This window comes from Mesoplodon mirus (assembly GCF_964341445.2).
Source record: "Mesoplodon mirus genome assembly, chromosome: 4".
Taxonomy (NCBI): domain Eukaryota; kingdom Metazoa; phylum Chordata; class Mammalia; order Artiodactyla; family Ziphiidae; genus Mesoplodon; species Mesoplodon mirus.
In genome coordinates, this window is record NC_138979.1 from 159,480,227 (window position 1) to 159,500,661 (window position 20,435).

Here is a 20,435-nt window from a genome sequence, read left to right on the forward strand (position 1 = left end):
TGCGGTACGCGGGCCTTTCCCTGTGGTGGCCTCTCCCGTTGCGGAGCACAGGCTCTGGACGCGCGGGCTCAGCGGCCATGGCTCACGGGCCCAGCCGCTCCACGGCATGTGGGATCTTCCCAGACCGGGGCACGAACCCGTGTCCCCTGCATCGGCAGGCGGAATCTCAACCACTGCGCCACCAGGGAAGCCCTGCCTTTAAATTTTGATAGTGCCAGATTGCCTCCTCAAAAGGCTATACCAATTTATATTCCCTTCAGTAGTGTGAAGGTCCTAATTAACTAACACCTTCATTATCACTTGTTTGTATATGTGTATGGGAAACTAATAGACAAAAAACATCTTGTTTTAGTTTTCATCTTGGCTTATTGACTAATAACTATTAGTTAATAGTAATCAGCTAATAACTATTAGTTAATAGTAATCAGCTAATAACTTAGTTAATAGTAATTAATAACTATTAGTTAATAGTAATTAATAACCATTAGTTAATAGTTACTAATAACCATTAGTTAATAGTTATTAATAACTATTAATGATTATTTGGACTTTTTAATGTATTTTTTAGCTGCATATTTAAATTTCTTGTTTTATGACTGGCTTGGTATTGTATTTTTCCATATTTTTAGAATTAAATTTTAATTATACAAGTAATAATGTTAATACTTTATCATTGAAAAAATTTTTGAATTACAGATAAAGTTAAATTTCATTATAACTGTCATCCCCAATCTTAATACTTTACCAAGCAGTTACTTACCAGTATTATCAGTGTGATATATATCCTTGTGGACTTTTGGCCTATTTATCTGTTGAGTTATTGAAAAAGCAGAGTTTCAAGAAGGAGAGAATGTCAGATGCTATAAAGAAGTGAAGGATGATGAGGACTAAGTAAACCATATAGAATTTGGTGCTTTAGACATCTTTAGTGACATTTAAGAGAGCAATTTCAGTTGAATGGTAGGACCAGAAGCAGTATTCCAAAGGGTGTAAAGTGTGCGTCTGTGTGTGTGTGTCTGTGTGTGTCTGTCTGGGTTTTGCTGGCACTGGCAGTGGAAGTGATACAGTGGACAGAGACTGGGTATGAAGAAGGAGAAGTAAGTATCACCTACTAGTTCACAGGCAGAGCAGTGGTGACTTGAGAAGAGAACAGGTTTGAGGAAAGATGGTTCCAGGAGAGAGAAGGTTGAGGGAAAGGAGCCAGTGGAGAAAGGCTTTGAAGAGACCAGCAAGAAGAAGTAATTACTGGAGCAAAGTAATAAACGAAGCAGGTAGAAATAGCTCTAAGAGTTCAGTAAGAGGAATTAGATGAGAATAGTGAAAGACCCGGAAGGAAGGAAAAGACAGGAAAGCAGAAGATAGTGGAACGTAGAGAGAGGTCAAGTTGGGAGCACGTGTTAGTTCACCTCAGTCTTTCTTATGAACTTGCTGTTAGGTCCTTTGTGGGAAGTGGAGAAGGTGGGGATTGTGCTTGTAGCTGGAGAAGTCTGGTAAAGCTTTAGAGCACCCAGTGTCTGAAATGCAAGGATCTTTCTCTTACTTTTATTCCCATATAAATTTATTATCATGTGTTTATGGTGTTTTTTGGCCAAAAAGAACAGACGAGGTTTTGAGCATCAGCATTTTCCTCTAAATGAGCATTTGCGTGTGAGCTTCTTCTGTGTTATTCCTGGAAATTAAAATCTACTATTCATATATTTTATATTTGTGCATACAGAATGTTACACCAAATGTTAATAGTGAATGCTAGGAATTTAGAGTAACGAATATACTTGTAAAAGTATAGAAGGATGTTCACTGAAACAGTGCTTATATTAAGAAGTAAATGGAAATAACCTAAGTGTCCATCAAAAAGGAACACTTTCAAACAATTACGGTACATTCATACAATGGATAGTTGTGCAGCCATTTAAAAGAATGAAATAGCTCTATGTATTTCTGATTGTTTTTTTTAAATGTCAAAGATTATATATTGGGCTTCCCTGATGGCGCAGTGGTTGAGAGTCCGCCTGCCGATGCTGGGGACACAGATTCGTGCCCTGGTCCGGGAGGATCCCACATGCTGTGGAGCGGCTGGGCCCGTGAGCCATGGCCGCTGAGTCTGTGCGTCCGGAACCTGTGCTCTGCAACAGGAGAGGCCACAACAGTGAGAGGCCCGCGTACCGCAAAAAAAAAAAAAAAGATTATATATTAAATACAAAAAGCAAGATTTAAAACAATACATGCAATATCCTGTGGAAGGAGTGGGGGAAAGGAGCTGTATATGTATGGATGTGTGTATATATATAAAATCCCAGTGACACATTTCAAAACTGATAGTCTCTAGGTCCATCCGTGTCTCTACAAAGAGACTGTTATACAGAGTGAAGTAAGTCAGAAAGAGAAAAACAAATATCGTATATTAACACATATATGTGGAATCTAGAAAAATGGTATAGGTGATCTTATTTGCAAAGCAGAAATAGAGACACAGATGTAGAGAACAAACCATGGATACCAAGGGGGAAGCGGTGGGGGTGGGATGAATTGGGAGATTGAGATTGATGTATATACACTATTGATACTATGTATAAAATAGATAACTAATGAGAACCTACTGTATAGCATAGGGAACTCTACTCAGTGCTCTGTGGTGACCTAAATGAGAAAGCAATCCAAAAAAGAGGGGATATATGTATACGTATAGCTGATTCACTTTGCTGTACAGTAGAAACTAACACAGTATTGTAAAGCAACTACACTCCAGTAAAAAAAAAAAAAACTGATAATATACTACTAGTGTTTACCTCTGGGAAGTGCGATTTAGAGACTGAGACAACTTTTACATTTTTCCTTATATCTTTCTCTACTTGTAGATTTTTAATGTTGTACTCTATATTTTTTTAATTAAAAAATTTAAAATAAATAAATTTATTTATTTATTTATGGCTGCACTGGGTCTTTGTTGCTGCGCATGGGCTTTCTCTAGTTGCAGCGAGTGGGGGCTACTCTCCATTGTGGTGCACGGCCTTCTCATTGTGGTGGTTTCTTTTGTTGCAGAGCACGGGCTCTAGGTGCGTGGACTTCAGTAGTTGTGGTAAGCAGGCTCAGTAGTTGCAGCTCACGGGCTCTAGAGCACAAGCTCAGTAGTTGTGGCACACGGGCTTAGTTGCTCCTAGGGCATGTGGGATCTTCCCAGACCAGGGCTCGAACCTGTGTCCCATGCATTGGCAGGTGGATTCTTAACCACTGTGCCCCCAGGGAAGTCCTTGTTGTACTCTATATTTTTTAATTGTGGATGTCAAAGTGAAGGGATTGTGAGTTTTAAATTTTTTCTTAGTTTTAGGATTTTACATTGTTCTACCGTTGTATCTATTGTTAGTACCACGATAATGCTGTGTAACAAACCACCTCAAAACTTAATGCCTTAGGGGACTTCCCTGGTGGCTCAGTGGTTAAGAATCCGCCTGCTACTGCAGGGGACATGGGTTCGAACCGTGATCCAGGAAGATCCCACAGGCCGTGGAACAACTAAACCCATGCGCCATAACTACTGTAGCCCGTGTGCCTAGAGCCCGTGCTCCGCAACAAGAGAAGCCACCACAGTGAGAAGCTCAAACACCGCAACGAAGAGAAGCCCCCACTCGCCACAACTAGAGAAAGCCTGTGTGCAGCAAGGAAGACCCAACGCAGCCAAAAATAAATAGATAAATTTATTTTTTTAAAAAAAACAACTTTATGCCTTAAAAATAATAATCAGTCACCATCACTCCTGCACCTGCGGGTCAATTGACTCAGCTGATCAGACTTGGCTGTGGTACCTCTGCTCCGCATGTTCCCTGTCCTCCTTGGGCCAGTGGGTTAACTGAAGATGTTCTTGTATCTGGAGAAACAAGAGGGCAGCAGGCCTGTTAAGGCCTAGGTTCAGTATTAGCACACCGTCATCTCTGTCCATGTGCCATTGGTTGAAGCAAGTCACATAGCTGAGTCCCTGGTCAGGAAGAGGAAAACAGCATTCCAGTCTCAGCGAGGCCATGGCAAGAGTGTGGGTGCAGGAGGGGTGGAGAAGGGATCTTTCAGTCTGCCCCAACGTTAAGCATGTATGTTAATTTTATACTCAGAAAAAGGATTTACTGTTTTTAAAAAATCATTCATATATAATATTTTTAAAACTCAAGTCTGTATAACAATCAATATTGAGATAGTTTTGCAGTAATTCCACATATATGGGAAAATATAAGCATAAACCTTTACCTCCTGTGTAGATGAAATAGGTTCAAGAAAGTACCTGTTCTCATGAAATACTGAATCTTTAGTGAGCATTTCATAAATCATTGAGTTTGACAGGTTTTTTTTCAAGTAGAATATACAGAAAACAGCATTATTAATCAGTTCTTTCCCCCTGAAATGGAATAAACATTAATATGAAAAGTTTTAAGTCAGTCCTCTCAGTTATTAGTTCTTTAAAAATATAATCCTTTGATGCATTTGTATACTCTTCCCCAGTTAAGAGTACTCAGTTTGCAAAAGGGTCTTACCCTCAGGAAACATGTGAGCATTTTTGTTTGTTTTCTCTATCCCTTGTTTGGACAGGAAGAATGTACACCTACTCTTTGGTAGCTTTTCAGAAAACAAAGATAACTGTTCCTTGAGGTTGACCATTATGTAAGGTTTTTCTCTGATTTCATATCAGTTTGGGAAGTTTTTAGATTGTTAATTTTTTTTTTTTTTTTTTTTTTTCCGTACGCGGGCCTCTCACTGTTGTGGCCTCTCCCGTTGCGGAGCACAGGCTCCGGATGCGCAGGCTCAGCGGCCATGGCTCACGGGCCCAGCCGCTCCGCGGCATATGGGATCCTCCCAGACCGGGGCACGAACCCGTATCCCCTGCATCGGCAGGCGGACTCTCAACCACTGCGCCACCAGGGAGGCCCTAGATTGTTAATTTTTAATTTGCATATTTTTCTATTGATCTAAGATGTTTGGTGTTAAGTTGAAAGATTGGAAAGTGGGTTTTTTAGATATTATTTTAGTAATATTAATTCATTCAGCAAATATATATTCTGCTCATGATAATTTACATCAGGGGTTAGCAAACTACTGCCCATAGCCAAATCTGTCCCGTGGCCTGTTTTTGTATAGGCCTGAAAGCTAAGAATGGTTTTTACATCTTTAAAGAGTTAATGAAAAAGAAAAGAACAAAAAAGAGTATGTGACAGGGGCCAGATGTTGACCCACAAGCCCCAATATTTACTATCCGGCCCTTTATAGAAAAAGTTTGCTGACCCTTGATTTCCATGGTTAATATTAAGTGTTAAAAGAGTTTGTAGCTTTATTTTTCTATACTTGCATAAAGAAAGAAAATCAAATAAATACCTGCTGCCTTCATTGCCAAGAAGACTACAGAAATTCGTAAACTCCAGTGGTTGCCTATTTCCTCTTCATTGGGTTTGGATTTAGTTACAGTGAATCGCCAACCTGGCTAATATTTACTTTGATCAGTTAGTCGGGTTATCATATCATGAAACTTGTCTGACCTCTGAATTACAAAGCTATGGTGAATGAGTAAGTGCAGCTATTACAGGATTTTTATCCTCATTGGTTATGTATTTCTTTCATAAGCTATTCAAGAAGCCTTAGAGTATTAGGAAAATGGATATAATTGTAAAATCAGTGACAAAATGCCAGAGAAACCCAGAAAATGCCAAGTATCTTGTTTAAAATTGCTTACCATTACTGGATTGGACTCAGGTTGCTGCTGGCTTGGTTTCTGCTGTCACGCTGTATGGCACATGTTTGTATGTATTTTTGTATTATTGTTGGTGTATCTTCAGGATAAATTCCAAAAGTGTTATTGCTGGGTCAATAGGGGGTAAATGTACATGTAGTTTTGTTAGATGTTACCAAGTTCCCCGCCATGTTTCATCCTACCTGCAGTATGTAAGAGAAGCACCATTTTAAAGTATTCACATTGCCTCTTAATTAAAATGTGACAGGATGTGTGTGTATATCTAGAGCTATATAGATATATTGATATATATGTATTTTTGTGGAGGGGACATAGAAAAGGCAGTTGACTATCCGTTTATGTTTATTGCTTTTAACTTTTTTTTTCTTATTCCCTGTATATAACACAGTTTAGCATTATTGAAAATCCCAGAAGTAAGACGTAACATGAAGGGAACATATTCATTGCATCTTTCAAATTACAGTAATTCATCCGATGCTTTGTGAGCCCCAGTTTGTCCTCTAAGTTAGTTCCAATAAGTTATTTTCACCAGTGAATTCACACTATTTTAGGATATTCAACTAGTCGAGCTGTTGTTTCAGTGCAGTCTTGCTGGCCTGAACAATTTTCCTTCTGGTTACTTTTCAGGGATTATAAATAACAATGAACAGTTGTATTATAGCAGCTGCAGTTTGAAAGCTACAGTAAATGTCCAGTTTCAGAATTGTTTTTTATCTGCCAAAATCAAAGAGAACCTTTTGTGGTTTTTATTTTTTTAATAAATTAATTTATTTATTTTTGGCTGCATTGGGTCTTCGTCGCTGCGCGCGAACTTTCTCTAGTTGCAGCGAGCAGGGGCTGCTCTTCGTTGCGGTGTGCAGGCTTCTCATTGCGGTGGTTTCTCGTTGCGGAGCAAAGACTCTAGGCGCGCAGGCTCAGAAGTTGTGGCGCACAGGCTTAGTTGCTCTGTGGCATGTGGGATCTTCGCGGGCCAGGGCTGGAACCCGTGTTCCCTGCATTGGCAGGCAGATTGTAACTACTGCGCCACCAGGGAAGTCCCTGTAGTTTTCTCTTTTAAAAAAAAATTTTTTTTAATTTATTTATGGCTGCGTTGGGTCTTCCTATTTGTTCCGGTGCACAGGCTGCTCACTGCGGTGGCTTCTCTTGTTGCAGAGCACAGGCTCTAGGCACACAGGCTTCAGCAGTTGTGGCATGTGGGCTTAGTTGCTCCACAGCATGTGGGATCTTCCTGGACCAGGGCTTGAACGCATGTCTCCTGCATTGGCAGGCGGATTCTTCAGCACTGCACCACCAGGGAAGCCCCGTCCCAGTAGTTTTTAATATGCATTTGCTTCTGATTGTTAGGGATTCTTCTGGTGACATTAAGAAGGTTGGTGATTTGTGTGGAGAAATAACAGCCTGCTCTCTACTTGTGAGCTTTCCTTCTGTGTTTCCAGTCCTTACCTGGACTTTTGTCTTTCTCAACAGCAACAATGGTATGGTTGGTGAATATGGCAGAAGGAGACCCAGAAGCCCAAAGGAAGGTATCCAAAAACTCCAATTATAATGCACAAAGTAGGTGGCTTTTATTTGGTAATTTCCTGGTTTTCATGGTCATTGTCATCTTATGAGTTATGAAACAATGATTTTTTAACCACTTTCTTTTGAGAATCTCCTGGAAGCTGTGGTAATACCTAGCAAACACAGATAAATATTTGAATTCACATGCTCCAAACCCAACAATCAGCCAAGGCACCCTAGGTTAAGAATTTCTACCATTAAACACCATTAATTCCAGTATGGAAAGGTTCAAGTTGAGGCTATGATTTTAAAAAGGTAGAATAAACACTCTCTTCAAACATGTAAAAATGAGAACCTCTTGTCTGACAAGTCCAGAGTAACTGAAATATAATTTGATTTGAGTTGTGATAATGTTTATGTTGAGTTGATAAAATATTCCAGGTGGACCTGACTTTCTGGAGGAGGGTAAGAATGATGACCTAGTATGGGAGATTGAAAGGCCCACTTGTGGATACTACAGAAGATGTTAAGGCAAACACAAGTTAGGAGGAGTTATAATTAGAAAAGTTGAGGAATAACAGCACAATATCAATAGTCAAAAAGAAAGGAAACTTTTTTTTTTTTTTTTTTTTAAGAAAAACAAGGACTAACCTTATGAGGAAGCTGACAAATAGAGGTGGAATAAAGTTGGTCAGAGAAGGAAAAAGGGCCTTAATTGAGTTGCTGTTTGTCAGGAAAGGGAGAGTTTAGGTTTTCTAGAGCCAAGAAAACTGCTGTTCTAGCATTTGGGTAACTGCAAGGAGGACGCTTTCAACTTAGAATTTGCATATTTGGGACCGAAAGATATTAGGCCCATTCTGCAGTGAGCGAGGCAGCAAAACAGGGCGGCATTAGACCAGCAGTAGACCTAGTAGAGAAGTGGGAAATAGAGGAAACAGTTGCTCCAGGTCTGGTTGTTGTGTTAACCTTGTTAAGCTAAAGAAAATTGAAAGATTAGTTGTCTGTGAGTGTACATGTATATATTTGTGAGTATGAGTGTCTTTTGGGTACATCAAGATTTTGTTCTTTTGACAAATGTTGACTGAGTACCTAACTGTGTACCTAGTATTTGTTAGGCACTGGGGATATAGCTCTGAACGAGAGGTCCCATTCCTGTGGAGTTTATAGCCTATTTGGGGAGACACGCATGTTGAACAAATAATTCATTCAGTTTGTGATAAACACCACAAAGAAGAAGTGTAAGTTGCTCTGAAAGTTTATAGTGGAAGAATTTCATTTATTCTGGACAGTCAGGAGGGCTTCCCTGAGGAAGTGATAACAAGAGATGGCCAGCCAAAGAGAGGAAGAAGAGCTTTCCTGAAGAGGAAGCACCCTGGGCAAGGGCCTTGAAGTGAGGAGGAGCTGGGTGAACTGCAGAGTTCCTCAGTGGGAGTGTGGTGGGTGTTTCGGGTGGGCGTTCTTCATTGTGTGGACTCCCCTCACATTGTTTAGCACTCCTGGCCCCTCACCCACTAAATGCCAAGGGCAGCTTCGAGGTTTGCAGTAACCCAAAACTCCCCCTCCTAGTTATTTCCAAACACCCCATGGAAGGGAGGTGCTACCCCCAGTTGAAAACCTCTGTGTTATAGGAACTAGAAGTTAGTCTGGAGCAAGGGGGTGTAGGATTCCAAGAGGGATGTCTGTAAAGGAAAAACGTAATAGAACTCAGAGGTTGCCCGAGTGAGCACCTAAGATAAAAACATCAAGATACAGCATTATGAGCGTGCTATTTATAATTAATTATGGACGTAAATACCAAAGTAAACAGCTGAAAGGGTTGAAGGTAGGGTGAGGACGGATAGGGCAGAGCAGGGACTGATGTTTTCATTTCTAAATCATACACTTTTATGATTTTATAAACTAGCTCAGGGAAGATTCAGGTTTTGTGGAGACCTGGTTAAGAAAACAATGCAAATTAAAAATACAAAATTGCTAGAGCCCCTTGCAGAAAAATGTCCATGCAAGCGAGAGGCCTGAAGTATGCAAGCTTCATTTATTCATAGTAGATGAATAAATATGAACATATATTAATTTTATTAAAAATAAATGAGAAAAAAGAGTATTATCAACTTCACTGATGTATTTTAATTATTTTTGATGTATGGAAGGTTCTTGAGACAATCATGTTATACTCACAATTTTCAGTCAGACCGAGTCATTATAACCAAATGACTAGCCCATAAAAAGATTCACTCCCTCCTTTCCCATCCTCCCAGCCCCCAATAGTGGTCTACTTGTATAACTTAGTCACTAAAGCCAGTGGTGAGTGCCATCAATTCGTGAGTGCCAGCAGCTCCAGCTGCAAAGATCAGAAGAAATGTTCTCTCACCTGACCAAAAGTCCTGAGGTGTAGGCATTTGCACGGCTGGCTAATTTTATGACTGGATAATTATCAGGGGCCTCAGTTCTTCCCCGTCTTCCTGCTCTGCTATCCTTAGATATGAGCCTGGTCCTCAGCCCTCTGCTCGTCATGGTCACAAGATGACGACTGCAGTGCCAGGCATCATATCCAGATAACACAACATCCAGGGGAAGAAAGGGGCTGTTTGTGTCTCCTTAAGTCTCTCTCAAAGAGTGAGAAAACTTTTCCCCAAATTTCCAGCAGAGTGAGAAAACTTTTCCCCAAATTTCCAGCAGACTTTGTCTCACCACACGTTGGCTGGTACCAACCCCACAGCTTTAGAGCTTTCATTGGGAAGAGGAATTGTAGGATGACCACACTTATCTTGGACTGAACTGGATTTACCACCAGAGTCATGGGTGGGAGGTGGAAACCCAAATAAATCAGTACTCTGCCCTCAGGAAAAAAGGGGAGAAATAACTGTTGGGGAAGCAACAAACAGGCACTGAAATAACCTGTGATTTGTGGTTTAAGAGCCAGCTAACCCACCTAATTACAATGACGGGTAATTACTGTTTCCATGTAATTTTCTTAAAGGTATTAAGAGATTTTTCTAAATATTACAACTGTGATGTTCACTTTTTCTTGAAGGCACAGAAAGTGAGTCACAAGACCCTGTGACAGAGAGTGATGATGGTGGCTTCAGCGAAGAGTGGGAAGCCCAGAGGGACAGTCACCTGGGGCCTCATCACTCTACAGCTGAGTCGCGATCTGCTGTACAGGATCTTTCCAGCAGCATCCTGGCCAGTGACGACCCAGAGGAAAGTATGTGCCTTTCTCTACATTGGAAATTCATGGATTCGTTTAGGTGCTGCAGTATCAAACTCTCCCAAAATAAAATGAATCAAAGTGTTACAGTCTAATTCTAAACAGCAGTGCAGCTTTTAGTAGGAAATAACAATAGTTGGTGCTTTTCTCATAGTTAAAATGTGTTAATGGACCAAATTCTGCACCTCAGATTTTTGAAATTATCCCTTTACAGCCTGATCTTTGGCATTGATTTTATAAGGTAAAAAAAATTTTTTAATATTATTCTGATAAGACTTCATGTCTACAAAATTTTCATTAATATATTTCACTCTTGCTACACAGAGACCTATGGATTTAAATGCTTCACCCTTTTACATTGTTACTGCCCTTTGTCGGCAAGCACTGTATTTTATTAATTTTAAAGAAAATCAAAGGGATTTAGGTTCTCTGCAGAAATGTAACAGTTTGTCCAGTGTCTAAGGTGTGCTGTCACTGGGATTCAGGTCAGCACTTGGGGCTTCTTAGGATATTAGCCAGTAGAGCCCCCTGGTTAGGGCTCAATCATCTCTTTACTTAGTCTTAGTTAGAGAGGTGATTTACTGAATAAGAAGAGAGTAGCACATTTCCCAACTAAGTTACCCTCAATTTTTTCATTTTCACAAAAGTGAAACGCTTGATTAAAATATTACAACAAAAATATTAAGTAGTTTCAAAGAAACAGACACCTAGATTCCTTAGCTTCTCTAATCACTATTAATTGTGACCTTGACATTATCCTTCAGCTTGAGCAGAACACTTCTTACAACTCACCATTAGTCTTTTATCTGGGTCAGAACCTGGGCAGATCCATGACTTTGGCGCTGGGCGAGTTTTCCAGATTTTAGAGCCATCTGCAACCTGCAGCTTTCACACTCTGGGAAACCAGACACAGTTGCCTTCTCTTATGGCCAGCCTTGAGCTTGCGTTTGCTGATATTTTCTCTGCCTTCAAAGTTACCACTGTAATTAGTTGCCTCTTCTCTTCCTTTCCTCTTTTCTCAAAGATGCATAGAGCCAAAAGAAAGAAATATAGCTGTTAAGCATAGCTGCAGTGTGATTCTTTCACGTGTTCATCCAGAACACACATAACCATATCTGATTGCATTAGTGTGTTAAACCAGAGTTGTTACTTACAGAAAAGTCTCAGTTTACAATAGAATTTGACATGTAAAGGCACATGTGTCTTCCAGAACAACCTTTTAAAAATCAAAAATTAATCAGAAAGCTGAACACTGAGAGCTTTTAATTAGAAATGTAAACATGTTTATTCAATGTGCAGTTGGTCTTCTAGTGAATTTCAAACTACACTTCTTCCAAACATCATGCCAATAGCAAGCCTCAGTGTACTACTGATAGATTTAAAATTTATCAGAGTAGTGAAATTAACCTGTTGTTTCCAGGAGTAGAAATTTAACTCATAGAGGTTCTTTTTCTATAACCTCAAGGGAAGAGTGGGAGATGGATTTTGTTATTTTCTTCAAGTGGAGGAAGAGGTTTTAGTAGTTAAAACACAAAATAATAAATTTCAGGAAGTTTTTTATATGTTTCTGTTTATTAAAAAGATAGTAGGAGGGCTCCTCTGGTGGCGCAGTGGTTGAGAGTCCGCCTGCCGATGCAGGGGACACGGGTTCATGCCCCGGTCTGGGAAGATCCCACATGCCGCGGAGCGACTAGGCCCGTGAGCCATGGCCACTGGGCCTGCGCGTCCAGAGCCTGTGCTCTGCAACGGGAGAGGCCACAACAGTGAGAGGCCCGCGTACAGCACAAAAAAAAAAAAAAAAGATAATAGGAAATATTCATTATTTTATTATGTTATAGTTACATTTAAGCTAGGCATATATTCTGCTAGATGCCCTGTAGCGAAATCTTACAATTAAATATTCACCATCATTTATTATTTTTACCATGTCTTGTGTTTGGTAGACCTGCAAATGCCCCTTTTAATACTAAAGGAACTCCATCTTTACTTAAAATTATTTTTCAGAGTTGGCCAAAACAAAGCAAAATAATAGGAGACCTAGATAGCAGTAAAACAACTAGCATCCAGTCTCAGCATTAGCACTTGACAGTGGAATACTGATAATACTTTATGTCTAACTTAAGCAGTTTCCATTGCTGTGATTTTAGTTGTTTGGCCATGGCATATCTTTACTGAATAAATCAAAGAAGCTGTTTAAAGAAAACATATTCCCGAGCAACCTGATTTTTCTTAGGTTTTTTTTTTTTTTTTTTTTTTTTTTTTTTTTTTTGCGGTATGCGGGCCTCTCACTGTTGTGGCCTCCCCCGTTGCGGAGCACAGGCTCCGGATGCGCAGGCCCAGCGGCCATGGCTCACGGGCCCAGCCGCTCCGCGGCATATGGGATCCTCCCAGATCGGGGCACGAACCCGTATCCCCTGCATCGGCAGGCGGACTCTCAACCACTGCGCCACCAGGGAGGCCCTTTCTTAGGTTTTATATACTGATTCATCCAGTCTCTTCTGGTTATGGAATATAACTTGTTGCTTCAGTAAGTGCCTAAAGAAAAAAAATTGATGGTTACTTCTTTGTTTCCTGACTCTTTTAATTTTGCTAATAAAATATATCTATATTTCTCTCTCCACTAAAATGAATTCTGTAAAGTATAACTATAGCATTTGCCATAATATTATTATTTAAGCAAACATAAGCCTTTAAATGAAAAAATGCGAGGCTATAATTTTAAGCTTGATTTGGTACATTATTTTTGTTTATTTTTTGATACCTCTGTTGAGACATAATTCACATACTATACAATTCACCCATTTAAAGTGGTGACATTAGTATATTCACAGAATTGTTCAACCATCACCACAATTGATTTTAGAACATTTTCAACACCCCATAAAGAAACCCCATACTCCTTAACATCACCTCTTCAATCCCTCTCATTCCCCGCCATTGAAAGTGGACAATGCAATGGTTTTTTTTTTTTTAATAAATTTATTTATTTATTTATTTATTTATTTATGGCTGTGTTGGGTCTTTGTTGCTGTGTGCGGACTTTCTCTAGTTGCGGCGAGCAGGGGTGCACAGGCTTCTCATTGCAGTGGCTTCTCGTTGCGGAGCACAGGCTCTAGGCGCGTGGGCTTCAGTAGTTGTGGCACGCGGGCTCAGTAGTTGTATCTCGTGGGCTCTCGAGCTCAGGCTCAGCAGTTGTGGCGCACGGGCTTAGTTGCTGCGCGGCATGTGGGATCTTCCTGGACCAGGGCTTGAACCTGTGTCCCCTGCACTGGCAAGCGTATTCTTAACCACTGCGCCACTGGGGAAGTCCGCAATGGTTTTTATTATAGTTGTGCAGCCATCACCACATGCTAATGTTAGAATATGTTCATTACCTCAGAAAGAAACCCTGTACCCTGTACCCATTACCTCTATTCCCCCCAGCACCATCAAATATACTATCATAATAGATTTGCCTCTTCTGGACATTTCATATAAATGGAATCATACAATATATGGTTCTTTGTACTGATTTCTTTCATGTAGCATTATGTTTTCAGGGTTTATCTATGTTGTAACATGTATTAGCATTTCGTTTCTTTTTATAGCCAAATAATATTCCATTGTACGGATATGTCACATTTATCATCCATTCATCAGTTAATGGGCATCTAAATTGTTTCCATTTTGAGCTATTATGCATAGTGTTGTGTGACCATTCATGTACACATCTGTGTGGACATATGGTTTTATTTCTCTTAGGTATATACCTACAAGTAGAATTACTGAGTCATATGGTAACTCTATGTTTAACCTTTTGAGGAACTACCAGACTGTTTTCCAAAGTGTCTGCACCATTTTACATTCCCACCAGCAGTGTATGAATGTTCCAATTTTTCCACAACCTCACCAACACTTGTTATTATTTGTCTTTTTGATTATAATCATTCCTAGTGGGTGTAAAGTGGTATGTCATCATGGTTTTTTTGTTGTTTTTTTTTTGCGGTACGCAGGTTTCTCACTGTTGTGGCCTCTCCATGGGCTTAGTTGCTCTGCGGCATGTGGGAACTTCCCAGACCAGGGCTCGAATCCGTGTTCCCTGCATTGGCAGGTGGATTCTTAACCACTGCATCACCAGGGAAGGCCTCAGTTAGTTTCTTATAGTACTTACTATTTGGAATCAAAAGTATTTCTGAGACTGTCATTTGTTTAGCCTCTGTGTGTGCCAAGAACTTTTCCTGTATTATTTTTAACACTGATACCAACCTTGTGAAATAGCTCTGTAATCCCCATCTTGTAGCTGAAGAATTTGAGGATTAAAGAAGTTAGTAAACTTGCCCTGGATCACACTAGTACCTAAATAGTAGAGTTGGACTCTTCTCCACAACTGAAACTGGTGAAAGTATTCATCAGTCTGGGAAGGTTAGCAAGTTAAAGGATAACTGACCATGTAATTCATAGCATCAGATTTCAGGATTGTATGTTTATTTTTTCTACTATGGAAGACTTTGCTCTGGCTTCCACAATTTAAAAAGAACAATGGTTTCTCAGTAAGATCTTTTTTTTTTTTTTTTTTGGCTGTGTTGGGCCTTCATTGCTGTGCGCGGGCTTTCTCTACTTGTGGCAAGCGGGGGCTACTCTCCGTTGCAGTGCGTGGGCTTCTCTTGTTGCAGAGCACGGGCTCTAGGCACACGGGCTTCAGTAGCTGTGGCACGTGGGCTCGGTAGTTGTGGCGCACGGGCTTAGTTGCTCTGTGGCATGTGCCATCTTCCTGGACCAGGGATTGAACCCATGACCCCTGCATTGGCAGGCGGATTCTTAACCACTGCGCCACCAGAGAAATCCCTCTCAGTAAGATCTTATTAATCAGAACTCTGCCCCTTTCTCCCACAGACTCTGCTTCTCAAGGCCCTCAACACCTATCTTCCAGAAGTAGTTTCTGTAACTCAGGCAACAAAACTTTAAGATCAGGATCACACTTCAGGCCTTCCCTGGTGGCGCAGTGGTTGAGAGTCCGCCTGCCGATGCAGGGGACGCCGGTTCGTGCCCTGGTCCAGGAAGATCCCACATGCCCACATGCCACAGAGCGGCTGGGCCCGTGAGCCATGGCCTCTGAGCCTGCGCGTCTGGAGCCTGTGCTCCGCAACGGGAGAGGGCACAACAGTGAGAGGCCTGCGTACCGCAAAAAAAAAAAAAAAAAAAAAAAAAAGGATCACACTTCAGTTGGGAATAGTTACATAACAACCAGAAAGGTAAAAGCCAGTAGTAAAGCTTAATGGGTTACTGTTGAGCCCCAAGTCAAAGCATATTTTTATTTATTTATTTATTTATTTTATTATTTTTTAAAAAAACAGTACATGTTCATTGTGGCACTTTTTTAAAAAAATAAATTTATCTATTTATTTTTGGCTGTGTTGGGTCTTCGTTGATGCACGTGGGCTTTCTCTAGTTGTGGTGAGCCAGGGTTACTCTTTGTCGCGGTGTGCGGGCTTCTCGTTGTGGTGGCTTCTGTTGTTGCGGAGCACAGGCTCTAGGCTTGCAGGCTTCAGTAGTTGTGGCATGCAGGCTCAGTAGTTGTGTCTTGCAGGCTCTAGAACACAGGCTCAGTAGTTGTGGCACACGGGCTTGGTTGCTCCGTGGCATGTGGGATCTTCCCAGACCAGGGCTCAAATCCATGTCTCCTACATTGGCAGGCAGATTCTTAACCACTGCGCCAGCAGGGAAGTCCAAAGCATATTTTTAACTACCTAGTTTTGTCTATCATTTTGAAAAGAACTTGAAAAGTTAAAAATAATGTTTGACAGCAGAAAACCTAGGGCCTTTGCATTTCTGTGTATGTTTTAGGATCAGCTTGTCAATTTCTACAAGCTGATCCTAAAATTTTTTGGAAGTGTAAAGAACTTAGAATACCCAAAACAATTTTGAAAGAGAAGAAAAAAGTTGGTGGACTTAAACTATCTGATTTCAAAACTTACTCTAAAGCCATAGTAATCAAGGACAGACATATAAATCAAAGAAACAGAACTGAAAGTCCAGAAGTAAAGCCTTATATTTATGAACAATGATTTTTTACAAAGGTGCTAAAATAATTCAATGGCAAAAGGATATAATCTTTTCAACAAATGGTGCTGGGACAATTGAATATCCACATGCAAAAGAATGAATGGAAACCCCTGTCACACCCTATCCATCATGCACACAATCCAAAATTAACCCCAAATTGGTCATAAACTGAAATGTAAGTGGTAAAACTCTAAAACTTCTAGAAGAAAACGTAGGAGAAAAACTTCATGACCTTGGGTTGGGCAAAGAGTTCCTTAATATAACAGTGATACATAGAAGAAAAAATTGATAGATTGGTCTTTGTCAAGATTGAAAACTTTCACACTTCAAAAGATACCATCAAGAGAAGAAGTATTTAGGGAATTCCCTGACAGTTCAGTGGTTAGAACAACGCGCTTTCACTGCCGAGGGCACCGGTTTGATCCCTGGTTGGGGAACTAAGATCCCACAAGCCACACAGAGAGGCCGAAAGAAAAAAAAAAGAGAGAGAAGAGGTATTTATATACCCGTGTTCATAGCACTGTTCACAATAGCCATGAGATGGAAGCAACCTAAGTGTCCACTGGCTGATGAATGGATAGACAAAATGTGGTGCATACATACAATGGGATATTATTCAGCTTTAAAAAGGAAGGAAAATCCAATACATGCTGCAGCATGGATGAGCCAGGACATTATACTAAGTGAAATAAGCCAGTCACAGTAAGACAAATACTGTATGATTCCACTTAAATGAAATACCTGGAGTAGTCAAACTCAGAGATGGAGAGTGGAATGGTGGTTTCCAGGGGCTGGAGGGAGAGAGGAAGGAGGAGTTACTGTTTAATGGGTACAGAGGTTCAGTTTTGCAAGATGAAAAGAGTTCATGGATGGATGGTGGTGATGGTAGCACAACAACATGAATGTACTTAATGCCACTGAACTGTGTATTGTACCACAATTAAAAAAAAAAGATACCATTAAGAAAAGGAAAAGGAGCCACAGACTGAGAGAAAATATTTGCAAATCATTGCAAATCCTGTTAAAGGATTTATAGTTAGGGTATACAGAGAATGCTTACAACTCAGTAATAGGAAGATAACCTAATTAAAAAATAGGGTAACACTTTGGGTAGGTCTTTCCATACCGGTACAGCCAGTATGGAAAACAGTTTGGCAGTTTCTCAAAAGGCTAAACATAAACTTACCATATAACCCAACAGTTCCAATCCTAGGAATCTACCCGATGGAAATGAAAGCAATCTGCCCACACAAAGATGTATGCACTGATATTCATAGCAGCATTATTCATAATAGCCCAAAACTGAAAACAATCTAAGTGTCCATCAACTGGTAAATGGCTAAACAAAATATAGTATATCCATACAATGAAAAACTATTCACCAGTGAAAAGCAGCAAACTACAGACACGTGCAATGTCATGGATAAACCTAAAAAATGTTATGTTAATACAGATGGCCAACAGGCATATGAAAAGATGCTCAACATCACTAATTATTAGAGAAATGCAAATCAAAACTACAGTGAGGTATCACCTCACACCGGTCAGAATGACCATTGTCAAAAAGTCTACAAACAATAAATGCTGGAGAGGGTGTGAAGAAAAGGGAACCCTCCTACACTGTTGGTGGGAATGTAAATTGGTGCAGCCACCATGGAGAACAGTATGGAGGTTCCTTAAAAAACTAAAAATAGAGTTACCATAGGATCCTGCAACCTCACTCCTGGGCATATATCTGGAAAAGTCGAAGACTCTAATTCAAAAAGATACATGCACCCCAGTGTTCATAGCAGCACTATTTACAATAGCCAAGACATGGAAACAATCTAAATGCCCATTGACAGGAGAATGGATAAAGAAGATGTGGTATATATACACAATGGAATATTACTCAGCCATATAAAAGAATGAAATAATGCCATTTGCAGCAACATGGATGGACCTAGAGATTATCATACAGAGTGAAGTAAATCAGACAGAGAAAGACAAATATCATATGATATCACTTATATGTGGAATCTAAAATATGATACAAATGAACTTACGTACAAAACAGAAATAGACTCACAGACATAGAAAACAAACTTATGGTTACCAAAGGGGAAAGTGTGGGGCAGGGGGGATAATTTAGAAGTTTGGGATTAACAGATATACAGTACTATATTTAAAGTAGATAAACAACAAGGACCTACTGTATAGCACAGGGAGCTATTTTCAATATCTTGTAATAACCTATAATGGAAAAGAATCTGGAAAAAAATATACATATATATATATCTCTGAATCACTTCGTTGTACACCTGGAACTAACACAACATTGTATGTCAACTATACTTCAATTTTAAAAAATTATGTTAAATGAAAGAAGCCAGTCACAAAAGACTTCATATTGTATGAGTCCATTTCTGTGCAGTGTCTAGAAAAGGCAGATTTATAGAGTTAGAAAACAGATCAGTGGTTGCTTAAGGCCTGGGAGGGGAGTGGAGATTAACTATAAATGAACACAAGGTATCTTAATTGGGGTGATGGAAATATGGTGGATTGTGGTGATGGTTGCACAACTCTAAATTTTTTCAGTCATTGAATTGTACATTTTACAGTGGGTGCATTTTATGAAATAAATTATACCTCAGTAAAGCTGTTTTTCAAAAAAAAGGAGATGATACCTATCTCATAGGGGTTCTTGTGAGGATTTATTAGAACAAGTGCAGGTATAAACTAGGCATTCAGTAGATGACAATTATTATTTATTGTTATTATTTTTGCTATATAACAGCAGCATCTACTGTTAAGACACCAGAGTTAGCCACATAACATCTGAACCTCCTGTTATAGAAAACCAAAAAAGAAAGGGAAAACGTAGCTAAAGCCTAATTTTGTATGATATCATTTACTGACTTCTCATTCAGCATAGGATGGGGGATGGGGGCAGCGACAGTTTTGAATTGTGAAGTCATAGCAAAGAGTGACAAACTTTCTTTTTTTTAAGAGTGACAAACTTTATATTCATAATCTTTCCTTTTTAGGGGGAGTAAAACTTGGATTAGGAGATTTCATTTTCTACAGTGTTCTGGTTGGTAAAGCTTCTGCAACAGCCAGTGGAGACTGGAACACAACCATAGCCTGTTTTGTAGCCATATTAATTGTAAGTATACACAGATTAAAAACGTGTCAGAACTCATCTCCAAATTCTGATTAAAAGGTGGTCCTTTTAACCCCAGCTAGGCTGAGTGTTCCAATCACCTGGGGAGCTTTTTTAAAAACACAAATAATTGGACCTCACCTGAGTAATTCTCTACCTGGCCACACATTAAAATCACCTGGGAGCTTTTAAAACTGTGGGTCTCTACCCTGAGATATTAGTGGGCTGGCCAAAAAGTTCGTTCAGGCTTTTCCATAAGATGTTATGGAAAACCCAAACGAAGTTTTTGGCCGACCGAATATTTAATTTGTTTTAACTGTGTGTTTTTTTTAAAGTTCCCCAGGAAATTCTGGTAAGTACCTCCAAGTAGGAACCATTGCTTCAAGCCCAGCAGCATAGATAATGTAAAGAATTAGATCAGTCTTAAAGGGGTAAAGCAGATCCTCACTTAGTCTGCGTTTGGTGGTGGTATTGTGTTTAAGGCCACGACCTGCAGCATACAGTGTCCTTTGGGCAGTAAGTACGAGGCAAGAAAAGCTAACTCAGTGCACGATCACACATAGATTTTGCTCATAGTGCTACAACGTGAGCCTGAAGCTTTCAAGACAATGATTTAAGTAAATAACTCGTATTTCTTGTTGCTATTTTTGCTAAAGATGTGATATCTTTGATATATGTGAGTGAAGTTGGATGAGAGGTTAGACGAGAGCCTTTACTTATGCATTTATTTTATGATTACACTTGTGATTTATCTTGATCATATGACCAGTTAGAATTTTCATTTATTTTATTTCTCTTTTGAGGTTAGTTTTCTGGAT

At 39.8% G+C, this 20,435-nt stretch overlaps 1 protein-coding gene across 3 annotated transcripts in view; it reads left to right on the forward strand.

Moving 5' to 3' along the window:
• PSEN1 (presenilin 1) overlaps window positions 1–20,435 on the forward strand; it is an 88,196-nt gene that overhangs the window by 62,891 nt on the left and 4,870 nt on the right. For all 3 annotated transcript variants that reach the window (XM_082619251.1, XM_082619253.1, XM_082619252.1), the window contains 3 exons: window positions 7,193–7,279; window positions 10,257–10,430; window positions 19,502–19,620. In XM_082619251.1, coding sequence (XP_082475377.1) covers window positions 7,193–7,279; window positions 10,257–10,430; window positions 19,502–19,620 — 380 coding nt within the window. The remainder of the gene's footprint in view (window positions 1–7,192; window positions 7,280–10,256; window positions 10,431–19,501; window positions 19,621–20,435) is intronic.